General features: G+C 36.3%; 1 protein-coding gene across 2 annotated transcripts; it reads right to left on the minus strand.

Annotated features, from left to right (window-relative positions):
* Window positions 1-23,794, minus strand: LOC139979553 (phosphatidylinositol 3,4,5-trisphosphate 3-phosphatase TPTE2-like). Of its 2 annotated transcripts, none has more exons than XM_071990479.1 (17): window positions 23,534-23,794; window positions 22,192-22,492; window positions 21,642-21,689; window positions 19,954-20,115; window positions 17,713-17,835; window positions 16,812-16,902; window positions 15,176-15,239; window positions 13,953-14,078; window positions 13,469-13,550; window positions 13,109-13,197; window positions 12,003-12,064; window positions 11,313-11,393; window positions 9,543-9,648; window positions 7,161-7,258; window positions 5,808-5,906; window positions 4,944-5,014; window positions 1-4,282 (listed from the first exon to the last, which is right to left on the minus strand). In XM_071990479.1, the coding sequence occupies exons 2-17, from the start codon at window positions 22,473-22,475 to the stop codon at window positions 4,147-4,149; spliced, it is 1,722 nt and encodes a 573-aa protein (XP_071846580.1). In that variant the 5' UTR covers window positions 22,476-22,492; window positions 23,534-23,794; the 3' UTR covers window positions 1-4,146. The 2 variants fall into 2 exon arrangements, with proteins under 2 accessions (XP_071846580.1, XP_071846581.1); XM_071990480.1 differs by having other exon boundaries at window positions 23,418-23,544.
* Window positions 23,795-25,034: the final 1,240 nt, after the last annotated feature.

Raw genomic sequence — 25,034 nt, forward strand, 5'->3', positions numbered from 1 at the left:
GAAGACAGAGGCAGGAGAATTTATTGCAATCTCAGGTATTCAGCTATCAGTACATTATCATTTATTAATTATTGTACATTGTTTCATTAATTGTTCAAATGTTTCTTCATAATAATTAAACAATTTTCCCTGGTTATTGTACATTGTTTAATAATGATTTTACGATCTCTCCTGGTTATTTACAAATGTCTCATTATCCTACATTCAGTACTGGTGTATCATAGCAAAACAAAAATCTAAATTACATTGGTTCTATAAATATATATCGCTAAGTTTAATTGGTTGAAAGAACTGTGATGTCAGCATTCAATCTTTTTCCTGACACAATTAGACCGAAAAGTGTAAATTGAGTCTTAGAATTCAATCACGAAAAAAGACACGATAAATATTAAAAATCCCAAGGTGGAATAACTCCAACAGAGTCAAACTCATCCACCAATTCAAGCACCCATTCGATTCCCGAGGTGGGTTTATTCCAATTAAGTTATATACTTTCACCAATTCAAGAACCCATTCGATTTCTCAGGTGGGTTTACCGCAATTAAATAAAACACCACCAATTTCGAGCACCACAGTACCAGATAACTTTAGTAATATTTAATTACAACAAGAAAGTAAATTTCTAATTAATAGAGGAAACTAGAATTTAAGCAAAATCTTAGCTTTGCCTCATAAGCAATAATCTTAACTTTTAAGCACAATTATCTTTTTGTTTGCTCAGTATAGCAAAAGTGACCAACTTCTTCTAGTTTATAGGACAGATCTTTTGAAAGAACTCCCCCACCCAAATATCTAAGGAAAATTTGGTTTAAAAGTTTGTTTAAGAGGTGGGCCATTTTTGTCAATGTCATATTGCTTTAAAGAATTGTGCTACTTTCCACTTTCTTACACAATTTTGTGCTACTTTCCACTTTCTTACACAATCTTACTTTGATTGTTTAGCACCGGCGAAGTTACTACTTCTGGATTTTTCTGCACTTTTAACAATGTATTTATTACCATTATTGTGATTATCATATTAGCGGTGAACACCAATTGGGCCCTCCAGGGCCCTCCAAATTGGGCCCTCCAGCATTTCTGAAGTGGGCACTGTCATATCTGTCCTAAATGCAGTAAACTGTACTATTTAGAAACCACTCGAATCAAAGCAATCTCTGAATCAATGAACACCATCGCGCGATAGTGCCTTCAAGCAGTGAACCAGGGTACGACTTACATACAGACATAGTGTGAGAATGACTGCATTGAGGTTTCCCTTGAGCAGTTTGGCAGAACGCGGGACAAAAGTGCTCTAGAAAATGTAGGTTAGGGAAGGGGTGCTTGAGACATTGACCTGAAACTTTCTTCAAAGAGATCTTTTCTTCAATAGTAACAAACAAAATTGTATGAACTACTAGTGAACAACTCACAGTACGGTGATCATCTGCAGTCAAGAGCCTGAAGCTTTTCACAGTTTTGCTGATCTAGATAGGACTGACATGGACAGCGCCCTCTATTGTACAGTTGGAGAGCCCCCAATTACAGCAATTTAATTTATGCACAACAATATCTGGTAAGATATGAATGTTAATATTGACTGGTCATCTTCACACCTACCGGAAGACTACTCATTATTGCATAGGATTATTCAAAGAGGTGTATATTACATACATACATATTCTATTATTTACATTTACTTAAATCGTACTCTATGAAAGCACGGGGGAAAAAAATATACATAATTTCTGATTTGACTTTTTACGTTAAAATACACTACAGTATGAAGGTACTAAACGTGAATAATTGGGCAAAACATAAATTAATAAACTGTAGAAAAAGGTTGCACCCAGCCGAGCAATAGCATATATTAGCTGAATATTAGGTTAATAGGTGTCCTCCAGGAACACACGTTTTATTGCCTACAGTTCATTGCATACACTGGAATAAATGGCCAAGTGAGTGAGTGAAAGACAAGACCTGCAGTGTACGTCACATAACTTCAAATACCATTTGGGTTGTGCACCAAACCTAGTATATAAAATAATGAGGCATGCCTGCAGCCGGTGTGATAGTCAAACAATTCTAACACCATTTGGTTTGGAACAGTGCACCATTCTTAATGAGCGACAAGACAAGTCCTTCAGTGAAACCCGTATTTTAGTCAAATAACTTTGTAACACCATTTAGCTTTGGTTGTGCACCATACCTAGGAAGTTTAAACAAAAGACCAGCTGGAGAGAGCTAACTTTAACCGACATGACTTTGCTCTTCATTTAGAATAACATTGAGAACAACTTGCTTTACTGTAAGTGTAAACCAGAAATTAAGAGGAGGCTGGTGCAGTGCCCGTTGAAAGACTGAAATTCAAGTCCCATAATCAGTTCATAATTTACTAGTATTTGTGAGGATGAGACCGTATAACAATCACTGCCGTTAGTAAAATATACATAAAGGTAAAATATACATAAAGGTAAAATATTCCTTGATTTGAAACATTCGAAGCATAACATTTTTTTTCTTTTCTCTTTTTACGTTTTCTACAATAGAAGTATAAAGCATCATAGCAAAAAAGAATCTGGCAATCTCTCTTAAAACAGTTTGTCAAATCTCACATTGAGGTTCCTTTCTATAAATTATTAATAACCCTGCTGAGTGTGGAAGCACCATTGCCACAAAGCAAATAATGAGGTGGAATATGACAGTGGTGGGTAAAACCTGGTCCAAAATGGGTGACATATGGAAAGACCCTTAATAAACATGAGAAGATGTAAAATATGGAGACATGGTACACACACACAAAAGAATAAAATAAAATAAAGTGTACCAAACATTGAGAAGTACATTATTACTAGGGATCCCTGCAGCATCACAGACATTTAAATTCTAGCAGATTGGTGAAAGTTCGGTCTTGGCATGATTTGCTGCTTTGGTCATTCTGACAATTAAGTACACATTACTGTTTCTCAGATACTTTAATATTCACTTTTCATTCACTATAATTCACTCCTGTCATTCACTTTAATATAAAAAAATTCTTTTTACTATATCTTTGTTTTATTACAACCGAGATATCCCCAGGCCATTGTCTTTAAAAAATTACTGTCACAAAGTGCCGAATGCTCCAACTCCAGAATTGCATGACACACAAAAAGTGGTTTTGGCCTAAGTTTACAGGAAAGCTAATTAAGTACAATAGATATCGAGACATTTTCAATAAACATGATATTCTTGAAAAGATCTGAAGTTAGTGCGGTAGGGGATCTCACAATGATTGGTACCAGAACCTACAAGTAGGTTATCTCTGGAATATTCCTAAGGAAATACCTTTTATGGTTTGTTGAAATAGCCATAAGCTTTTTTTTCATATTAATCAGGTAACCTTGAAAAATACCAAATAACACTTCATCAAATGACAGATGTGATATTTTTTTTTTTATAATTAACTGAAAATAACACAGGGTAGACTCATAGGTTATTAACATATTGTTGCACTAGTAAAGCTAAGAAGCTATTCAAATGTGTGTTTATTAGTAAGAGTTGCTCATTATTATATCAACAAATCAAATATCCAAAAAAAAAAAGCACATATGAATATAATAAAACGAAAATAACGACAACAAAATTAAAGGAAGTGCTGCAATGTGGAGGGAATAAGGTAAATGAAAATTTCAAAGCTGATTCACATGAAAGCACCAAAAATTAATAGTTAATGAATATTCAAGGTTTGTCAACTCCAAAATGAAACAAAAACATAGGAAGAGAATATTTTGCACGCTATGGTAAAATACATGATTTTTCTACTTATTAAAAAAAAAAAGGGTTTCCACGATTGATCAGGTGTACAAGAAGAAAAAATATCGTTAGCAAGCTTAAATTGGCTAAAAATTCTCAAAAATACATTCTGATATCTTTGTGATTTAATTTATTTGTTTTTTCTCTGGCATGTGTAACAGTATAAAACAGTCTTCGTTCAGGTAACAAAACTATATCAAACCTGATTTCATGATCGTTCCCTCGGAAGTAAACCTAGGGTCAGAGAGGTTTGCTTAAACCATCACTCACTTTTGTGATTAACATCGTCGACACTTTCGTCCTCCGACTGGTGCACCGCCTGTCCTCTCCTAACAATGCTGGGACTATGGAAGCTGTTCTTGCCAAGAGTAAAGATTAAAGAGAACTTGTTGATGTTTCTGGTGTATCGTGTACTTCACTCAAATGAACTTCCAGAGCAAACTCCGGCGGATAGACATGCTGGTTGCGAGGAAGGTGAGGATTGTCGATTTCGTCCCTCGTAAGCCTCAACCTGTTGACGAATCAATCAAATACGGAACTGTAAACTGCAGATATATGAGCCACAGCTTGAATAATTAATAAACACTGATATGTATTAAGCCATTTTTAAACATCAACTTAAAGAAAAAAAAACAAATTTGTAAATATACTATCATTTGTCATGTTGAAAATTAAACCTTGATTGTATACACAACCAGGATAAAGCTCAAATAATCAATAAGACACTGATATATATAGAGAGAGAGAGAGAGAGAGATAGAGAGAGAAAGAGAGATATATATCTATATAAACACAATGAAATTGTTGGAAAATCCAGAGCTGCAAAACTTCCAGCCTCCACAGGGGTTCAAACTTGGGCCTCCCGCTTTATATGCAGACACCCGTATAAATATATTTACATATATATGTGTGTGTGTGTATATATATATATATATATATATGTGTGTTTGTGTATATATTTATATATATAGATATATATAAAAACATTCATACATACAGCCACTTAAGCCTTTAATTCACTAGTTAATAAATTATTGGATAATGTATGTAACATTGATCTACCATAATCAGGAGTGGTTTCACAGAAACTACCTAATCAGACTAAGTAAGAAAAGAAAATCCACATCTTTTTCATTTTTTTTAAATTTTATTGATTGATGGAATTGACTCACCGGTCTCCTTCAAAGAATGATGAATGTAGCCAAAAGAAGAAAGCGCATTTGTCGTAACTCTTTGGCACTTTCTGAAAACAAGGAAAATGGAAGGGAACCATCTCAGAGAAAAATTATACAGAAAATACTCACTCCATCATTAGTATAAATACCTGTTCATGTAGAAGAATGTGCTAAGCAATGCACATGGAAGCAACTCGTATTTGTCATTTTATGAAAGTCCCTCAAGTGTCGATAAGAAGTACAGGTTTGTTTGTTGAACACAACTGCAGTGAGTACATGGCTGGTACTAGGTACAACCTTGAAATGTATGTTCACTGATACACACTGACATACATACACACTGACATACATACACCTTTTCACTGCTTGACATTTTTGCTACACTCATGTGAAGCAAAAATGAAGAGTGGTCTATTTAGGTGTCTTCAGGTATTCAGACATTTGCAAACAGTCATTGTGGTTCCATTCAATTAATTAATTAATTAATCAATTAATTAAGAAATGTTTGATATTCTTAAATGGGGCCATAATTCAATAATAAAAGTTACAAGAGACTGAGCAGATTTCTCTGGCAGTTTCAGGAAAATCATTTCCACGATATTCTTCAGCCTTTGATCAAAAATTATAAAAATCATATTCCGAATGTTACCGGGACAAAACTTGTGAAAGGCTGTCTTTCTAGGCAATTTGGTACTCTTTTTGCTTCCAGTTTAAAATCCCTTTTAATTGCTCTTTGCTCTAAGAAATTTGGAAATGAAATCAACTCATCTCCACTTTGAAAGCTTTGTAGTATTTACTGTTCAGCAGTGTTTGATGCCTTATGATATATAAGTTTAGCAGGAGTGTGAGTGCCTCTCTTACCTTTGAGTTTGATTCAAACTTGATTTTGATATTTCCTGATAGTTGTGGACAGTTCAATACCGTACACGATAAGATATCCGTTCCATGGTCGTAGATGGCCTGGGGAACAAAAAGTAACAACATTCAAATATTTTGATATCTTCAGGACCTTTGTGAATACAAGACTGGCTTCAAAAAGGAATCATTCTAGCATGAGGTTTAACTAAAACTTGATGGAATAAAACGTCAATATCTCCACTGGGATATCTTCAACCATTCCCCATAATTGGGTAATTAAATAGCTGCAAGGCAAACAGGAGGGCGCTACCTATCCCGTTCCTCCTCATGATTTTGGAAACGCTTTGGAAACAAAAGTTACCATTTTGGCCAAAATTTGAATAAACCATAAGGTTATAGCCTTGAAAAATAACCAAATTTGGCCAAAAAATTGAACTTTCAAATTTCATTTCAGATGCTCATTTTGAGATTATTATTGGCTGACAGGCAAACAGGAGGGCGTCACCGATCCTATGCATGATTTTGTATTCAATTAAAAAGTTACAATTTTGGCCAAAATTTGAAAAAATCATAAGGTTAATAGTCTTGCAAAATAACCAAATTTGGCCAAAAAATGAAACTTTCAAACTTTATTTCAGATGCTCATTTTGAGATTATGATTTGCGGACAGGCAAACAGGAGGGTGCCACTGATCCTAAGCATGATTTTGGATTCAATTAAAAAGTTATAATTTTGGCCAAAATTTTGAATAAATCATACGGCTGTTGCCTTGCAAAATAACCAAATTTGGCCAAAAAATTAAACTTTCATATTTCATTTCAGATGCTCATTTTGAGATAGTTATTGGCTGACAGGCAAACAGGAGGGTGCCACTGATCCCATGCATGATTTTGGATTCAATCAAAAAGTTACAATTTTGGCCAAAATTTGAAAAAATCATAAGGCTTTGCAAAATAACCAAATTTGGCCAAAAAATTAAACTTTCAAATTTCATTTCAGATGCTCATTTTGGGATAATTATTGGCTGACAGGCAAACAGGATGGCGCCACCTATCCCACACATGGGTTTGGAAACAATCAAAAAGTTACAAATTTGGCCAAAATTTGAAAAAGGCCTTGCAAAATAACCAAATTGGCAAAAAAATGTAAATTTTCAAATTTCAGTTGAGATGCTCATCTTGATATTATTTTCCTTGCTAGCAGGCAGACAGATTCAGAGCAGTTAATCGAGATAGGGCTCTGTTAGGACTGATATGATATAGCGCCATCTGTAGATATGCTGAAGATCCCCAATAGGATTATCTACTCTAAACTGAATGGATCATTTACTGAAGGATCAATTACCGTCATCCTTACCTTACAGTTAACATTGCCATCAAATCTACCCTGATGCACCTTCTGTTTATCGCAGAACACTTTGAAACTGAGGTCTCGGCCATCCCCTTTACCGATGCCTACAAGTCAGGAAACAACACTACAGGTTAAAAGTCATATTTAAACAAAACAGAAGGAAAATTTTAACTCCTTAAAAGTAACCACATTTAAAATTGATTTCCCTCAAGATGTGTGAGCAAGGAAAGGAAAACAAAACATTTTAAGAAAAGTAAAAAGACAGATAAATACAGTAGATTTGCAACATCACATGAGGACACCAACAGAATTATTACACCTTTCAATGCACCAACACATGAACACCACCTCATGAGGTCACAAACTGAACTATTACACCTTTCAGTGCACCAACACATGTACAATTCCCCATGAGAACACCAATTAAACTATTATACCTTTCAATGCACCAACACATGTACAACACCCTATGAGGTCACCAACTGAACTATTACACCTTTCAATGCACCAACACATGTACAATTCCCCATGAGAACACCAACTGAACTATTACACCTTTCAATACATCAACACATGTACAATTCCCCATGAGAACACCAATTAAACTATTATACCTTTCAATGCACCAACACATGTACAGCACCCCATGAGGTCACCAACAGAACAATTACACCTTTCAATACACCAACACATGTACAACACCTCATGAGAACACCAATTGAACTATTATAACTTTCAATGCACCAACACATGTACAACACCTCATGAGAACACCAGCAAAACAATGACACATTTCAATGCACAACCACATGTACAAAACCCCATGAGAACACCAACTGAACTATTATACCTTTCAAAGCACCAACACATGTCCAACACCCCATGAGAACTCCAACTGAGCTATTACACCTTTTAATGCACCAACACATGTCCAAAACCCTATGAGGTCACCAACAGAACAATTACACCTTTCAATACACCAACACATGTACAACACCCCATGAGGTCACCAACTGAACTATTACACCTTTCAATGCACCAACACATGCACAACACCCCATGAGGTCACCAACTGAACTATTACACCTTTCAATGCACCAACACATGCACAACACCCCATGAGGTCACCAACTGAACTATTACACCTTCCAATGCACCAACACATGTACAAAACCCCATGAGGTGACCAACAGAACAATTACACCTTTCAATGCACCAATACATGTACAACACCCCATGAGAACACCGACTGAACTATTACACCTTTCAATACACCAACACATGTACAACACCCCATGAGAACACCAATTGAACTATTATACCTTTCAATGCACCAACACATGTACAACACCTCATGAGAACACCAGCAAAACAATGACACATTTCAATGCACAACCACATTTACAAACCCCATGAGAACACCAACTGAACTATTATACCTTTCAATGCACCAACACATGTCCAACACCCCATGAGAACTCCAACTGAGCTATTACACCTTTCAATGCACCAACACATGTCCAACACCCCATGAGAACTCCAACTGAGCTATTACACCTTCAATACACCAACACATGTACAACACCCATGAGAACACCAACTGAACTATTACACCTTCAATGCACCAACACATGTCCAACACCCCATGAGGTCACCGACTAAACTATTATACCTTTCAATGCACCAACACATGTACAGCACCCTATGAGGTCACCAACAGAACAATTACACCTTTCAATGCACCAACACATGTACAAAACCCCATGAGAACACCAACTGAACTATTACACCTTTCAATGCACCAACACATGTACAACACCCCATAAGTACACCAACTGAACTATTACACCTTTCAATACACCAACACATATCCAACCCCCTATGAGAACTCCAACTGAGCTATTACACCTATCAATGCACCAACACATGTCCAACACCCCATGAGAACACCAACTGAACTATTTACACCTATCAATGTACCAACACATGTACAACACCCCATGATAACACCAACTCATGAGTACTGCTAAACCTACCAGAACATTATCATGTGTGCACCAAACCATTATGGTACCAGTTTTGAGCTTTGACGGAACCGTATCGCTCCAGAATTTGCTAGAAAGATAAATAAGGGTCTCTCATTTTTAAACTTCTATAACCATGGTGGTGCCATGGACAAAGGCTCGTCTCTCTATGAGAGAGCTTGATGTCTTCATTAAATATCTGGGAACAATTAGGAGGGTCGCAGAGCAGTGACAGAAAGAAAAACCTACTTGAAAACTTTTAGAAAGTTTTTTTTACACTCCAGTAATGTTGGTAGCTAGCATACTGATGACTTTTCTTAACCACTTCTTTATTAAAAACTCCGAGAAAGAACTACTAAGTTACCTGACAACTTCTCCAGTTTTATACTTCTAAGTTTCAGTTTTCTCGGAGGTGGAATTTTCCCATCATATTCGTGTTTCAGCTTCTCGTAGTAATTGACGTACCGTCCCTTTGAAGATGAAATGCGAGAGATTGAAAACTTTGACAGAGTAAAACAGCAGCTTCATATTAGAGACAATTAATATCGAGTCCAAAAATCCTTTCCTATTTCATCTTTTTCGGCTGCAACATTAATTCCCTGATTCTAAGGATTCTCACTCAGTCAATATCTAACAGGAGTTTTATTCTTTCCCTTTTCAACGAATTGCGTGAGTTTATAAACCCATACTCTGTCATTAAAGGGTGTGAACATTCGTGCAAAAAGAAACGTCTAATGCCGGTAATTTGACCTAGTTTCCAATGAGGTGTAACAGAAGTGTTAAACACCACCATCGATCCCAGAAATTACACACACAGCTTGCTACCGTCGGTAATTAGACACTAGTGTACAGTCAGAACATACAGCTGCGGTCAATACCCACAGCACAGTATACAAACGATACAGCGATGGACATCTCAGGTCCAGCTAAAGAAAACAATTAAGGTATCACGTTTCATTACTGTCTGCATTTTGTAGCGACACAAACAAAACGTCACTTGCAAGCAACAGAAAGTTATCTTTTTCAGATGGCCGCACACAGTTTGGGGCGAGTCTTCAATGCCTTTAGAAAGAGCTAAATGGAACTGAGGGTGAGATTCCCTGGTAACACTGTCCCTTTTGCCATGGCAACCAAACAAGGTTATTGTGATAGGGTTTGATAGTTTGGTCAGAGCAGAGGACTTGTAACCTTGACAACCACTGGGCCAAATCCACTTCTAGCCAAAAGTTTGTTCATCTTTTCGAAAAGGTTCTTTTGTAAATTCCCGGTCAGCAATCCATTTTTGTTTTAGATACTATCTTGTGTTTTATCAACTTCCTAAGAAGCTTTCCTAAGTAGCTCCCTTCTCTCTTTTAAAGCTTCCAAATTTTTGTACTGCTCATCTTCTATCTCATTTGTTACTTTAAATTGCTCGATTGTATGTTTTTCCCAATCAAAAAGAAAAAGTTCCAATTAACTTGTAGGAGCCGTGCCTTGCAGGGCTTGTACAGGACTTTCACTCTGACCACGCAACTTCCTTTTAGATAATAAACTTTTCATCATTTCCTGGCTTACTTTCTCCAATTTTTTTTTTTTTTTTTGGAACATTTTCTTTTTCCAGTGTGGTATTGTATATAAGCACCTTGGTTGTTACTGAAGTTTATGGACAGGTGAGCTCATTACATGCTGCACCTAGTATTGTACATATTGTGTGATGGAAAAGTGAAAACGAATGAAAATGAAATATGTAAGCAGTTTCAAACTACCTACATAATTGTTTGTTGCAATAATGTATTCAGCCTTGTTATGGTAATTAACGTTCTATCTATGTTTTCCACTTTTGCTTTCTGTTAATAAAAACTGAGCAAATGAAATTTAAATTTAAATGCCACTTCACAACAACAATTTTTGTTTTTGTTTCATTTGTGGCCATAATTCATGAACCGGTAATAACAACTTTTGCTTTTTAATTTGATTAAGAGAAAAACTGAAATAGGAAAGCAAAAGTTGATGTTGTACATGTCATAAAAGACTTAAATGGGGAGAAGGAACTCGTCTGTCAGTAATGCACAGCGTAGGCGATTATTATAAACAAGCTCGATAATAATAGCCTAATATAAACAGTTTACTATGAAGCAATGAAATTCTCACATACCTGGCTGGGAGTCTGCACACCTTGAAACTTGCTACCTTCCTCATAGTCTGTTCGCCTGTCTCCAAAATGTTTTAAACATTCCTAGCAAAAGAAACAAAACAAATAAACAGATGGCAAAAATTAAATTTTTTTTCCCATTGCTTATTTATGACAATGATATGTGCCCATTCTGTCTATGGTAGTATGTGCTAGTATAGTACTCAGCTAGCTTTTGTTCTACTTCAAAAGTATTATTAATGTGAGGTAGCTGTGATATGTGAGAGAACGCCGGCACAAAAATAACTTCTATCACTGCAGGTGGCTTTTCAATACCATATTTACCCTCTACGGAATTACTCTGTAAAATTCATAGCATATTTGCCTATGAAGAAGCTAGACAAGTTCGTTTTAGGGTCATGGATATTATTTCCCAATATGCTAGCAAGTCCTAATGTGGTCACTGCTTCTTACACCTCAACATGCATTTTACTGTCACCCTTAAAGCATTTAAGGACCATCCTCCAAAATCCCAAAAATTCAACATAAATCCAATAATTAAGGCCACAAGGACATTAGGTTTGGAAACTGCTACCATTTGAAAAAGGTTAACCGGGTTCGCCGGTTCATCTATTCTGACCAGGTTGGAATCTCAGTGCCACTACCCTGATTTGCCTGACTAGTAATTACTAGATGGCATCCTTGGTGTCTTACCTCTGCTGTTCGATATAGTCCGTTCTCTAACAGCCAGCAGGAAATCATTAAGCCTGTTCTCCCTGGAGAAAGAAAAAAATTAACACCCAAAAAATGTTAAATTTGAACCTTTTATGGTTAAAGCATTCCCTTTAATATGAGGAATAATATCCATATTGTACCTTCCATATTGTTTTCAAGAACCTGTGGCAGGTTTCAAAGATGTGAACCACCCCTGAGAGGTTTTTACATGAAAAGTGTGATATTAAGACACATTGAGACAGATTTTACCAATTTTCACTCTTTGCCACCCATAACCACAGGTTTGCTGGAAAAATATGTAGAAACCCCAGAAAACACAGGTTGACAAAGGAATCTGTGACAATCTTTGGCGAGAAATCCGATGTGTGAAAATGAGTGTAAGTAGCAAGTTTTTCTGCGACACAAATATTTCCAAGATGTTTCATTTATTGTTTATTCTTGGCTTAGCATCCTCTGATTGTCTCCGGTTTGCCACAGATTGGAAAAAAAAATTTCACACTTGTCAAATCTGCACGTTTCTACTCAGTTTTGACACACATGCACAAACATTTGACTTTAATTGTGAAATTGGTTCTATAAAAAGACAGGTTTATCATGTGTGTTTACTTATGTTTTTGCTTTATATTTTACCTGTGAACACGGTTGATGTGACAACCAGTTAAGCTGCACATTTTCAAAGATTCTTTATAGACAACTTTTTCTTTTTCCAGACAATATGATTCACTTGTGTGCCTTAATAAATCTTACATGAGAGTTGAACATGGGGCACACTATTTTGGCATTGAATGTTTAATAGCATTAAAAGTGAAAATGTTCATATCAATGACACTTTTAAACAACTTCTTACTCCTTTCCAACTGAAGCCTGTATAATTGGCAGAAATAATGTTTCTCCCTAAAAAAATATTAAAAAAATAAAAATAAAAAAAGTCTCAAATTGGAGCATGAGAGGTTAACAATTATATATATTTTTTTTTACTTACAGCTGCTAAGTTGTGGAGAGAATTCCTAGCAAAGCATTAAGTTCATTTGTAGAGTTAATTTGTCAATCTTTTATCATTTTTTAATAATACATTTCTTGCTTACCTTTTCCACCCTTACAATGGACAAAGAGAACTGTGTCAGGGTCATTCTGTGTCCATTGATTGCACTGAGCAGTAAATGTCTGTAACTCGCTGAAAATCAAACCAAAAATAAAGTATGGAAACAAAATGAAGAACTATAAAGCACTAGGTTCACTTCAAATCATCACAACTTTATAAAATTGATGGTGTTCCTCAGAAATTTGTTTGCCAAATGTGAGTGACAGTCACATTTTATGTGAGTATCCGAAGTCTGTTGTATCTCCTGTACGTTTTTATGAGAGCGAAACTTAACCGTTTGTTGATGCTGCAATGTAACACGTTTTATGACAAATAAACTACAAATAGGGTGAATGCTACTTACTGTAGTAAGGGCACATTATGGTCATCGATAGGAAATCTGGCCACTCTGTTGTTGAAGAACGACTCATCATAATGTTTCTCACCTGAAAAATGAGCAAAAATGATGAAAATCAATCAAAATATTAGCAAATTTAATGTGTAAGATGTTGCTTTTGATCTCGTCTCAGTGATGAGCTTGGGGTAAAAAAAAAATCACGGAACTTTGCAAAAACTGCGGTATAGGCTCCAGTTTGCGTATGCTACAGTGTGTTAGAGTAATAGTTTTTGTGCCCGAGGTAGAAAAGAAATCACGGATATTCTGCGAATTCGCTCATGCCTGTTGTCTAGATAGACAGTTGATGAATTATGAGTCTTTCATAACTTCTTCAGGATATCGAATCTGGGAAACTATTTGTAAGGAGATATGTGGGGTTAACTATTAATTGTCCAGCCAATGAAAGTCAACTTTTTACAGTGAGAAGAAAAGTAACTTTATTTATACTAACTGCATAAGTTGCAGACCCTGTAATGTCCAGCATGTTTACTGTTCAGGAAACGGGACACGTCTGCGATGGAATTACGATAAAACGACTGGCTGCCAGATGATGGGAAAGAGGACGCTATGACTCTATCTGGGGAGACGACAACAAGTGTAATCATATGAATACATGTATAATATTAAGTGGACAGTAATCGAGTGTAAGACATTGTGCATACTTTACTGCTGGTCGATGGGACAGAGGACGCAACTAAAAAGACAACGAGATGTGTAAACACCGGCCCATGTGGCTTAAAACACACAGTGAATCATGCAGGGGAAATACAGACTTCACTGGCTTGTCACATTCTTACTACTAGTTGATGTTACAGGGGATGCTATGACTCTATCTGGGGGGATGGCAGAAAGCCTAAACACATGACTGCATGGTTTGAAACGTACAGTAAATCATGCATTGGAAATACTGACTTCACTGGCTTGTCACATTCTTACAACTAGCTGATGTTACAGGGGACGCTATGACTCTCACTGGGGGGGGGGTGGTAGAGAGCGTAAACACATGACCGCACGGTTTGAAATGTACAGTAAATCAAGCATAGGAAGAACAAAGACTTTACTACTGGGGACAGAGGACAGAATGACTGTATATATGGCAAAGACAATATGAGGTGTACAAAGTGCCGTGTGGAAGGTTGTCTAATATGGGACATTGTAAGACATCTCTGGTTACATTCTTATTACTGGATGATGTGACAAAGGACACAATGACAACAAACAAGGCAACAAACAGGAAGTTTACACACATCATCACATAGTGTGGAGTGGGTATCAATCATATACAGGACTTCAGTATACAGGATATTATTACTGCAGGTTCTTTTACAATATCATGTAAACAAACCAGTGATTATTAGCACAGGGGCCCTCTAAAATCATCATACTGATTCTAAATGATATATTTCTCATCAAAAGGTTACTCATCAGTTTGTTATATAGTTAGTTAGAACTTGATTACGACGGATAAAATAAGACTTAGTTTTAACGGAATTTGAATCTGTCGCATGAAATTGATTCTGTTTACTAAATCAGAACAAATATTAAACAACATTATCATGCAAAAGAATAACATCTTCTTTCCAAAAACAAATCAGCAGAGGCTCATTAAATATGCTGCATGGAAGTTCCTCGTTATTTGATGAAGTCATTAACTATGGAAACTGTCAGAATTACCTGTAATGTAGGTCAAATCGAGATCGAACCCGTCACTTCTGTAACGTCTCTTGTTTTCCGATACCTGATGAGATGAGGTGATATGGAAGCATGTGATACTATCAACAGATTAAAGGGTGTGAAGACTCGCGCAAAAGAAACGTCTAATGCCAGTAATTTGACCTAGTTTCCAATGAGGTGTAACAGAAGTGTTAAACACCACCATCGATCCCAGAAAATACACACACAGCTTGCTACCGTCGGTACTTAGACACTAGTGTACAGTCAGTTCATACAGCTGCGGCCAATACCCACAGCACGGTATACAAACGGTACAGCGATGGACATCTCAGGTCCAGCTAAAGATAACAATAAAGGTATCACGTTTCATTACTGTCTGCATTCTGTAGCGACACAAACAAAACAACATTTGCAAGCAACAGAAAGTTAACTTTTTCAGATGGCCGCATGCGATTTGAGGGGAGTCTTCAATGCCTTTAACTTTATAACTTTTAGGTTACTTTCACATTTCACATCGAGATCGAACCCGTCACTTCTGTAACGTCTCTTGTTTTCCGATACCTGATGAGATGAGGTGATATGGAAGCATGTGATACTATCAACAGATTAAAGGGTGTGAAGACTCGCGCAAAAGAAACGTCTAATGCCGGTAATTTGACCTAGTTTCCAATGAGGTGTAACAGAAGTGTTAAACACCACCATCGATCCCAGAAAATACACACACAGCTTGCTACCGTCGGTACTTAGACACTAGTGTACAGTCAGTTCATACAGCTGCGGCCAATACCCACAGCACGGTATACAAACGGTACAGCGATGGACATCTCAGGTCCAGCTAAAGATAACAATAAAGGTATCACGTTTCATTACTGTCTGCATTCTGTAGCGACACAAACAAAACAACATTTGCAAGCAACAGAAAGTTAACTTTTTCAGATGGCCGCATGCGATTTGAGGGGAGTCTTCAATGCCTTTAACTTTATAACTTTTAGGTTACTTTCACATTTTTCTCTCTTCTCTTTCCTTCCCTTCATCAAATATCTGTCTTTAATGATAGCAATTCTTCAAATGACATTTGCGCAAAGGGCTTCATGTTGAATATTACAGTTCTACTTGGATTATGAGCTGAAATGATCGGAATAGGTTCTGCCTGCGAGATCTAAACTTGCAGGAAACTGGAGAAAAGGAAATTTAATTCTTTGCATTCCTTTTACACTCTCTCTTGAAGGGACATGCAGTCTGCTATTGCACAATAGTCCTAGTATATTGTTAGGGGTTGTAAAAATAAACACAAGTGTACTTGTTATTGCTGGATTAGCCTAATTTAACAGGAAGGACGTAGACATGTGTGTATGAAAATAACAAGTATAACTGTATCAATAAACATTATCCTTTTATGCTGATTAAGGTTTAGGGATGTTCTCAGTGTGTTACAAAGTGTAATTCTTTTCAGGTCAAGGAATGGGTAACCATAATACAAGAGTTCTAACTAACTCCTTCTAACATCTGACGACAGAATTGTTCGGTTGTGAGAGTCCAACCTGGACAATTGTATCTAAAAGACTTTCAAGGGACTGCAAATAGAAAGATGCCATCAATGGCAAGAAAATTAAATAGTCCAGTTATCACTAATTACCATCCTTCTAGATGCTTTAGTTAAATGTCTTCTTTCACTGATGAGCCGAGCCAGCATAACCACCCGTATAAACCGGCAGGCTAGAATCAATCTATGGAGGGAACAGATCAAACATTAACAGTTGCCAGTTAAACCGGCAGGCTAAAATCAATCTATGGAGGGAACAGATCAAACATTAACAGTTGCCACCTGTATAAACCGGCAGGCTAGAATAAATCTATGGAGGGAACAGATGAAACATTATAAGTTGCCACCTATCGAATCAACCAGTTTATTCCTACAAAACAGTTCACAATTTGTTAATTGATAAAAAAAGAAAAAACTATTTACCAGAAGAGTACATCCACATTTCATAATCATACCAACTTCAGCAGACAACCATCTTTTCAAGAATTATTCCATATTTTTATTTTTATCAATATTTTTGGGGGGACTAAATTTAACCTTTGATTAGAAATGAGTCAGGTAAAGACATGAGAAAGCAAACATTCTGTCTTTTAGCAAGGCACTGATGGTGAACCGTGAAGACATATTCTGTGGTGTTCTTACAAAGACTATTGTTAACAGACTTGTAAATAGGAGTACAACAGCATGAGTACCAATACTCTACTGTCTATTCGTACTAGTACAAATTACAAGCCTCTAAAACACAAGTACATGTAATTAATCTCTGCACTAGCATCCACAGGTTCCCCAAAATTCCCCAACTAGGAGTACTTAGATAAATCCTTCATCAGGGGAGTACAGGCAACTACGCTAGAATACGAGTACACACTGTTAACAAATTATGAATATTAACGATAAAGCTCTCCCTCATCACGGCGACTGTTTCAAAAGTCAGAGCGCGTATCAACTGAGACCCACTTTATCTTTCACTTTCATAAATATCGATTACACTCACTTTCCATAGTCTGAGTTAGCGCCGGTAAAGTCTGCAATGATGTAAGTGAACGTTACGACTCCCGTGATTATAACAATGCACAGGTCCATTATATCCGGAAAAGGAGTGCGGAAGAACATACGTCTGAAAATGAGACAGAGGTATGAAAAAGACGTGATTGGAGTTGGTTGTACAAATAGTATTTTTTTATAACTTATATGAATTTAAAAGAGAATATGTAGTATTTCATTCCTGCCTTGGGCTATATCCCATCACCAAACCAACCATATCTCCCCCCCCCCCCTTGATTTTTTCCGATCAAGAAATTTAACAACTTTGACAATTTTTTTCATTTCCTTTCAAATGATTGTTTACAGTGTATACCAAAAGGAATTTTCTGGGGATATTACAATGAGAACAAAAACTTCATTGCCATGTAATAATTTCAATGAGCTGAAACCTGTATGTACTAATGTTGTCCTTATTTGTCCATTTCTGGTACATGCAAAATGGATCGATACAAAAATTGCCTACTACCAAGTCTTGTGGGTTAACTACATATTCGTCTCAAACTGTGACATTCTTACAATTGTTTATTTAAAGGAATGCTGTATTGGCCCCAGATATACCACATACTCAAATATGGTCACATTTGGTCAACATTCTTAAAACTGTTTTTATTAACACCTTGGAAGAAATGTACCTCACTGGGACATTCAGTCATCTTGTGTGTTCATTTAGAATGTCTGGGAACAATTTGGATAACAAAGACACCCAGGAAAGTACTTTTGAAAACTTTTAGCAATTATAGCGTGCTATAATTTGGGGCCTATACTGTATATACTACCTTTAATTCATTGTGAGACCTGCTAGTATTAATCCTGTGATAGTGAGGTTCATTAACTTGTTCTTATTATGAAGGCAAAGGTTACTATGCCTACTCGAAAGGAACTAAACAATGTACTCGTTTTTATCTGACACAGCAGCGCTGCAAGGTTGCTAATTACTAAACAATGAGACCAATTGTTCCTTGCATTCCTACAGGTTTGTGTTGATCTCCTCCAACGAACACTCACCTTTGATACTAAATGGCTTTATACACCTATAGTGTGTGACAAATATTAACTGTGACAGACCCCTCATTAAACAAAGTACTTTGAACCTGCTGTAAGTATAGATCTATACACACACACACCTAGGGTAATTTGTGTAAGTCACAATATAGATAAGAAATAACACCAAATTCTCGGCTCTACACAAAACAGTTGCAGTTCAGTGTCCTTTCTTTAATCACATTAATTCCTTGCTGTACCTAACATAGCCATGTAACAGCTTGAGATTAAGGGGGAAAAAATTTGCTTTATTGTAAATGAGCATACCATATATGAAAAGTGACCATTATTTAAATAATTTTGACAGAAACTTTGCAGTAAAACAAAATCTACTGATATTGAAACAACCACTGAAATTAATCATAGTACAATATCCCAACACCCCCACCCCCAGAGCTAAATAATCAAATACTGACCTGAAGAGACACAAACCGTACCATCATTAGTGGTCAAGAACAACTTGCCCAAAGAGCTAAGGAAACATTGTTATTCCACTTGGACATTATGAGTCATTATCACAAACGTAATATTTTCTTTTCACGCAAAAAGCTTACAGCTTGGTCAAGTTTAAAGAAGACATCGTTGGGTCACGTACGCCTTGATAAATAAATAAATTTTTCTTGATCTATTACAATGTTTATTTCTGTAATTGAGATGGGTTTTGCAGATGCCGGATCTAAAATATAGCACTTCTTAATAACATAATGACCTAAGTGATGACATTAGTTTCAGTGTTAACACACTGTTAACATTCAAACTTGAAAATACATTCAGAAAGCAAACCAATAACAAGAGAAAGTAAAAGGTTTCATAACGGAGGGACTTTATAACATCAAAGATTTGATTTTTAAACTAGGATCCATCTCCCAAATCAAACAAGATTTCTCTTAGATTTTTTTTAGATTTGTTCTTTAAAGATCTCGGTCACCTAAGCCAGAGATCTCTCTGAGATATAAGCCAGAGATCTCTCTGTCATATAAGCCATTTGAAGCTCCAAGACATCATTTTTAAACTAGGATTCATCTCCCAAATTGAACAAGATTTCTCCTAGCTTTTTTTGAGTTTTTTTCTTTACAAAGATCTCTGTCATATAAGACAAAGATGTTGGGTTTCTGTCCCTCTATGATATGAAAGTTTACATAAACTTTACCCGTTAGCAAATATTCTGAGGCTTATCTCCACAAAGAAGTAGCACCAAATGGTCAGAGAAATAACATCATAAATTTCAATGGCTTTCTTGTTCTTTGGGTCAGCTGCAATATCGGCAATGACGATAGATATATCCACAATGACAATGATCACACCCAGAATCCTGCAAAAAATAAAAAACAAATAAATAATATAATAATAAAATAATACCAATTATCAAACATCAAAACTCTCGTTGTGGTAAGGTCTGATAAACGTAATGTTTTCCCCCCCCCCCATCTTTTTGTGATTTGTGAAACTGCTGTACTGGTAGAAATGTGGGCATAAAATTCAAAAAAATAATATCATACGAGGCAAACTAACTTTGTAATAATAATCGGCCTAGAAGGCAGATATTTTACGATGCTAAGACACGTATACATATATGTATGAGGGGGAAGCTGCATGGCCTATTACTTACAGTAAACGTCGAGTGGCTACACAATTTACAGGTCTTAGCTCATCCTGGAAATTGTTTACAATTCGAAAGACCACTTCAAATGGGGAAGCTGTGGATATCTCCTGGATGAACAACCCACCTTTCCTTGGCTGGCCAGGGGTCAAACTCACGACCTCCCAGATTCTAGGTTTCATTGTCTCTAATGCCCTCAACCTCTGCATCATCATACCACTGGTTCACATTTTTAGAAAAATCTTAACATTTATCTATCCAAAGTATAAATACATTCTCTAGTGTTGTTTGGTGTTTGCTACCAGACTGTCAAGAATTCATGAAGACCAGATGCAGCACACAGGAAAACTTTCTTTGAATATTCACATGTGTGTCCCTGTTCTTCTCAGTGTTGTTATTTGTACACATCAAGTCAATAACTTTCAAAGAGTGATGGGGCTAACAACATGTTGGGTAACTTTAAACATGAGATTATAACACAGTGACTTCTGTCAGGAAATAACTGGTAAATTTACTCCAACACAAAATAAAGTAACACATTGTTTACAGACTTCTCTTTTCTATTTCTTTGAAACTAATGAGTACTGGTTTTTCAAGGCCTTTTCACAGAACTAAATAATATGGCAGACTTTATAATAATAACTTAGCTATTATATTGACTTTAGAACACCCTTGAAAGCAAATTTAAAACTATTGGAATGGCCGCCTTCAATTGGAAACCGTTTACCAATTTTATGTTAAAGCACATAATTTGTTTAGCAGGTTCTTCTACAGCACCTGTCCCTTGTAATTATTTCATTTCATTTCATTTATTTCGTCTATACCAAAGAACAATAGAACAAAGTGGTATATAGTATAAACAGGACACTAGAAAAACAATAGTAGTTTATCGAGCTAGCGACCAAAAAATAACAAATAACAATGAAAGCAGGTAACAATTAAGAGTAGAGAAAAATAAACATGAGATAATCAATACTCAGTCAGCGTAGTTTTCAATTAGTTGGGCTTTTAGTTTGCGCTTAAACGTTACATCAGATTTAACAGTTTTTATATCATTCGGAAGCAATTTCCAGGTTTTATAGCAGTAGTTATTCAAGAGTAATTTACCGTGTTTCGAGTGATGTCTGCTAACTGAAAAATGGGTATTATTCCTCGTAATTTAGCAACAGTACTGTCTAAGAACAGTTTGATCACACTTGTACAAAATCTCATAGACCCCTGCATGCTGTTAAACTTACCTAATGTAGAGGTGCTCCACAAATTTCTTGACTTTTAAGCGTCGTTTCCTGTGAACGAGCATTTCAATAAATCAGTAAAAAGCAGTGTTTCAGTGTTATTGTTGTAATTGTTATTGTTGAGGATACTATATTTCATGATGCAGCCTGTAGCATAAACATTGACTATTAATTGGGTGATCATCTCTTCATGAACATAACTATAATCTAGCAGTCAGGGGTCACCTTTCACTCTTGTCAATCAGGTTAATTATCTGGTTAAAGCATCTGCTTAATTGTTTATCCAATTTAACATTCTGAGCAAACCAAAAGAATTGTCCAGTCTAACATTATTGTCTATAGAAATGATATACTCCATATTAAATGAAAGTAAACTCTTAGATATATGGGCATGATAGTGGGATTTTTTTGTTTTAGAATGATTGTCTATATTTTCAGTACATTAATAAAGACTTTTTATTGAAAATAAATGCTGCACGTCATTTTCCGAATATTTGAACCCGATGAGAAATAACAAGCAAAATTCTAAAAAGTGCTCATATGAGAAACCTACGTATGTTTACTCAATTTCATATCTTTTAGATCTGGAATATACTGGATTTGACCGTTGGCTGGTATTCCAACGTCAAATGGATCAACGCTCTCCATCACACTGGTGTGATTTATGGCATTTCCATTTATCTCCTTGCCTAGTTCCGGGTCTGGTTCGGAGAGAGTCCGAACATCTTGACTCTGCGGTGCGCTGATGTCCCCCATCGTCCAGTCTGCATCGTCGCTCGCATCTGCTGTATTGTTATCCTCGGATAGATTATCAAATTGTTCGTAAGGTGTTGTCATTGCTTCACAAAAAAAGTCTGTTGAAGAAAGCAAAATGGTTTTCATTCAGTTAATGACAGGTTACAGATCACACATCACAATGAAATCCTTAACAGAGCCACTATTGAACATTTTGAATATTCCATCTGAGTCTCTTTTGGTTCGAACAAATAAAAATCTGAATAATGTGACATATATTTAAAAAAGTAAGATGCTAAATGCTGACCTAAAGCAGGTTTTTGTTACTCTCATGATATAGACTTGGCTTTAAATCTACAAATTGTGTGCCGAAAATGAAGTTTTACCCAGTAAGTCTTTATTGCTTTTTAACCCAATATGGTGCACTGTGCACAGTATTTGGAATATTTCAGGTTTTTCCCATAGTGGCACAAATAAACACCCACATGAAGTGTGCTTGTCTTTCTATCAATATTTTTATATACCAATAATGTCATGAACTAAATAGACGACACATGAGCTAGAATGCATAACAAAATTGGGCCATAGCCTTCGGGAAGATACTTTTACAGTAACTGTACATATACTGCTAGCCTAATGTTTCAACAGAGTTTGAAAACGTGTGTAAAATTATGATTACATATAACTTGTCTAGTTAGATAACCTACATTATAAGTCGAAGAATTTGCTTGACAGTGGGTCAAAATTAAAATAGCTAACTTGTTCAAAGTCTTAAATTTTAACTGAAAGTCCACCATAAGTTATTGTAAACTTGACCATGTAGCCTAACCAATTAAGACGAAGGAGAAGAATTTGAACATTACTTCCATTATAGGATCGAAGAAAAAACTAATTCACAGATTTGATTACGACTTCCATTTGTCAACCCATGGATTTGAACTCGCCTCAGTTATTATCTTGAACTACTGTAGGTGTAGGCCTGGCTTATATGAAATACGTGAAACGGCACGGAAGTAGCGTTATTAACTCAGAAGTTACACTAACCTAATGATAGGTTACTGGAGGCCTAGCCAAAGTTATGAAGTTGTGCCTCCCGAAGTCCACTATTAGCTTGTAGATATCTTTTATTGATTTTATTAGGCAAAACAAGTTGTACTTACGAGTAGTTTCTATATCAAAATGAAAGTTAGACGCTTGTTACTGGTTATTTATTATGAATCCGGAAAAGATAGTACCCTGTTCAGAGGACGTTACTGAATAACTTTGTTTATCAGCGGTGTGCCTGGATAAGAAATGTATTGCGCAATCACATAGAGCATATACCCAGCATGTATTTTAGGTCTGTGCTAGGGCCAAAGGTCAGTGGTCAATGTCGATTAAAAAGCAGCATTTTGACCATTAGGCCTTTACGCCCATATAAAACTGACGAAATGGTCGAAACCCTCAACCCTGTGCAAGATACCACGCTGTGTAAATTTATAGTGCAATTGGTAATACGGAGACGCCAAAGGGATCATATAAGGTCAAAGGTCAAACCTGGCCAAATTTGTGTGAAAAAGTGTGTCGCCAATTGTCTTTTCACCATAAGGCAATGGTGAGCTTCATGATAAGGCAAGTACCTGTATGTGCGTGGGCATGGGATGTAGGGACTCCCTGTGACTTAATGTTAAAGAGTCAAATGTCAGAGGTCAAATTACAAAGAAAAGCACGTTTTCAATAATGCATAAGCAAACAAACAGACCAAAATGGTAAAACCATGACCGCGAAGCACTTAAACCTACGTGTGATATCATGTCTGTCTACATAGACATATGTGTGTCTTTTTAAAAACTTTTTTTTTTTTAAACTATTTTATTAAGCATTATTATTGTATTTATGACTTCTTAAATTTTCCTACTTTTTATATTTTTATATGTCTTATCAGAGGGCCTCGTGGAAGATTAGCTATTGCTAAACGAGCTACCCTCTTAAAATAAAGTTGAAATAAATAAATAAATAAATAAATATCAGTTTCAGTTTACAATTAAGTTTACAATGCGCAAATTAATGCAAAAACACCAAAAGGTTCCGTGTCAGATCAATAGAGGTCAAGGGTCAAATTCGTGTGAGTACCAAACTGGCCGTCAATGTGTCGCTATAACTACCCCGGTGATATTCCATTTGTCGAAATTTTAATAGTAGGAACAACCTTGTTCTTTTGGCTATTAAGATTTACGAACATGCCAAATTATCCAAGGGGGTCATTGCCATACTAGTGGTAGGCCTACTGATTGTGTCTGTGAATTGTTTGAATGCATGTTAAGGGCACTGATATTAATTTAACGTAAACTGTGAAAGATCATGCGGTCAGCCTACGTCTACTTCAAACTTGGTGGGTGTAGGCCTATGGTATTATCGATGTGTCCCCAGTGTGATGACATCATAGTGGTCACATACTCAAATTTTGTGTTCATCTGCACCTCCATGGTTGCCTATACCTATGCTTTCTTATTGTTATTTTTAGCTAATTGTTATGAGGCGAAACTCCCATGTAGCCTACTCCCTTAGCCACACACCCCTGAGCATGAGCTGCCCTTGAGTATACAATATACATGAGTCGCTTTATATGATGGTCGGAGCTTCAGTTCCTACCCTTCCCCGTTTGGATGGAAACATTTGTCT

Source organism: Apostichopus japonicus, chromosome 14 (assembly GCF_037975245.1).
Source record: "Apostichopus japonicus isolate 1M-3 chromosome 14, ASM3797524v1, whole genome shotgun sequence".
NCBI lineage: Eukaryota > Metazoa > Echinodermata > Holothuroidea > Aspidochirotida > Stichopodidae > Apostichopus > Apostichopus japonicus.

Bases quoted from the DNA above. Each gene is read 5' to 3' on its own strand.
- LOC139979553 (XM_071990479.1), bottom strand. From the start codon at position 22,475: ATGACAACACCTTACGAACAATTTGATAATCTATCCGAGGATAACAAT. The intron at 21,690-22,191 runs GTAGGTTTCTCA...GCTCGTTCACAG, and splicing joins ATGAAATTGAGTAAACATAC to GAAACGACGCTTAAAAGTCA. The intron at 5,015-5,807 runs GTAAGAGAGGCA...CCTTGTTTTCAG, and splicing joins AGTTTGAATCAAACTCAAAG to AAAGTGCCAAAGAGTTACGA.